Raw genomic sequence first — 2,922 nt, forward strand, 5'->3', positions numbered from 1 at the left:
AATGTTGCTATGAATATTTTGTTATATACCTAGGGGTGGGGAACCTGCGGCCTCAAAACCACACAACTTAAAGAAGTTTGGATTTAGTCAAAGGGCCACACTTGAGGACCTAAAGGGCCATATGTGGTCTCAAAGCTGCAGGTTCCCTACCACTGTTTAGACCTTTGTTTTGTCTTTGACTACTGTGGGATGGTTTTTGCCTAAGAATGGATTTGTCAGAATGGACTATTTAGTCACTTCTCCTGAATAGTTCCAAATTGAAATACAGAATGGTTGGAATAATTCCCAACTCCACCAACGTGTTTAAGAGTTCCTTTTGATTCTTTTATTCACAGAACAAAATGGACAAAGACCCCTCTGCCTACGTCGAGATGTGTGTGGGTCAGACAACTCAGACAAGTAAGGTAGGAATGTGCTATAGCAATTCTATCTGAGCCTGAAAGGAGAGGAGAGAGAAGTCCATCATTTTATGCTATTCTGCCACCTAAGAATCATGATTATTTCTATGTGAGAACTGTCTGCATGAACTGTCTTCATGAAAACAATTTTTTGCCACAGAAAGGTGGCAAAAAATCATCTTTACTGCAAGGTGGCTTGAAGGACTTTTTTTTCCTTTTTCTTTATTTTTTTAATTTTAAAAAATATTTTTATTTAAAGCTCTGAGTTCTAATTCTATCCCTCTCTTCCTACCTTCCCTCCCTCCTACCTGAAATGATAAACAATCAGATATAGGTTATACATGTGTAATTATGTAAAGCATTTCCGTATTAGTCATTTTGTACAAGAAGACTCAAATAGAAGAAAAAAATTAAAGAAAGTGAAAAATAACATGTTTTAATCTGCAGTCAAACAATATTAGTACTTTCTCTGGAGGTGGATAGTAAGCTTCATCATTAGTCTTTTGGGATTGTCTTGGATCATTGTATTCCTGAGAATAGCTAAGTTATTCACAGTTCTTCATTGAACAATATTGCTGTTACTATGTATAACATTTTCCTGGCTCTGTTCACATTGCTATGCATCAGTCAGTTCATGTAAATCCTTCCAGGTTTTTCTGAAATCATCCTGCTTGTCATTTCTTATAACACAGTAATATTCATTACAGTCATATACCATGGCTTGTCCATTTCCCAGTTTATGGGCATCCCTTCAATTTCCAATTCTAAGATGCCACATCAAGAGCTGCTATACATATTTTTGTATGAATAGGGCCTTTTCCCTTTTTGTGGATGTCTTTGAGATGTAGATCTAACAGTGGTATTGCTAGATCAAAGGGTATGCACAGTTTTATAGGTTATAAACTTTTGAAATAAGACCCATATTAATCAGTCTGCCCCAGTGTTTGCCTGCAGTGGTAGAAGAAGCTGAGAAGGAACGTCTCAATAGATTTCAAGAAGTGTGTTTCCCAGATCAGTGGTTGAAGATCACATTTAGGACAGACTGTTGTGGAGAGCAGGAACAGGTCAGAGGGATGCTGCTGGCAGGGTATCTCCCTTCCCACTTCACCCAGGAAATTTTGTGTCTGAAACCTATAATAGTTTCAAGAGTAGTTGTGCATCTGATCCTGGATAATCTGGAAAAGGATAGCTAAACATCTGAGTGATGGAGAGTTGGCTTGATTAGGTTTTCTTTGTTCACAGACATGTGCCAACAGCAAGGATCCCGTTTGGAGTCAGGCCTTCACGTTCTTTGTTTACAGCGTGGCCACAGAACAGTTATATCTGAAGGTTTGTTTGGGTTTCTGCTTAGACTCTTATGGAACAAAACCAAGATTCTATCAATGTCACGTTTTCTGACAGTATTCTTAGAAGGGTCAAGATGTTAATCCCCATCTGTTGTTGTTGTTCTGTGTTGGGTCAATGGGAGATGACAGACTTAGTTTAGGGAGCCACTGAGGGTTGCTTTGTTCTGACCACTGTTTCCTCCAGGTGATTGATGATGACCAAGAATGTGCCCTGGGCATTCTGGAGCTTCCCTTGAGCCAGATCCTCACCTACGCAGACATGACCATTGAGCAGCGATTTCAGCTGGACTGCTCAGGCCTGGATAGCCTCATCTCCATGAAGCTGGTACTTCGGGTAAATTTCCCTCTTTCCTGCTTCCTCTGGGCTAACATCCTGTCTGTGTGATGAAACTTTCACTGAGTGCCTGCCACATTCCCACTGCACAGCACCTAGGGAGATACAAAGAAAGCAAAATAGATATTGCCGATCCTCAGAGAGCACCTGGTCTAGGGAAGCAGAATGGGCCTAGGCAGCAGTTCTCCAAGTATGATTCAGGATTCAAAAGTCCACAAGGTCAAAACTATTTTCATAATAATCCTGAGGTGTTTTAATTTCAAATATGGTAAATATCAATAGACATAACTCATGGAAACAAAAATTCTTTGGTGGGGGGATTAGGGAAGAGGATTGCTCAATAATTTTTGGAGTATTAAAGGGTCCTAAGATGAAAACATTTGAGAATCACTGGTCTGGTGGAAAGGATCTGGGGATGAGAAATCAAGATATCCTGGGTTCTAGTTTTGGCTCTGTTCTACCGCTATTTGCCAACAGGGCATAGAGGTAAACTTTACCTCATTTTGTTTATCTGTGAAATAGAACTAATGATATTGTTTTCTTGAAGCTATCTAAAATATACTTTTAAAAAGTTGAGTTTCATACTTTCATGGATTTCCTAGCCTAATGGGAAAGACATGGTCTCTGCTCTTGGAGGGATTTTGGATCTAAATAGGAAAAATAGACTAAACACAGGAGAAACAAATGTCATTACCCTCTTTATACTATAGTTGTTTATATTTGTTTCCAAGTTGCTGTATAAGTATTCTTAAGTGCAAAGAGGCATCCTATTAACCAAAGGGCATGTGGCCTTTGAGGATAGGGAAGACGCTTCTCCATTTTTCTAGTAGAAGTCAGAGGAGTG

At 39.4% G+C, this 2,922-nt stretch overlaps 1 protein-coding gene across 1 annotated transcript; it reads left to right on the forward strand.

Annotated features, from left to right (window-relative positions):
* Positions 1–335: 335 nt before the first annotated feature.
* LOC114034115 (extended synaptotagmin-3-like) lies at positions 336–2,129 on the forward strand (the record flags this gene model as incomplete). The annotated part of the gene is made up of 3 exons (XM_027849715.1): positions 336–404; positions 1,641–1,727; positions 1,929–2,129. Coding segments are annotated over 3 exons (357 nt in total), but the record flags the coding sequence as incomplete, so codon positions are not given.
* Between the last annotated feature and the right edge of the window lie 793 nt (positions 2,130–2,922).

This window comes from Vombatus ursinus, unplaced genomic scaffold (assembly GCF_900497805.2).
Source record: "Vombatus ursinus unplaced genomic scaffold, bare-nosed wombat genome assembly UNPS02007995.1, whole genome shotgun sequence".
Classification (NCBI taxonomy): domain Eukaryota; kingdom Metazoa; phylum Chordata; class Mammalia; order Diprotodontia; family Vombatidae; genus Vombatus; species Vombatus ursinus.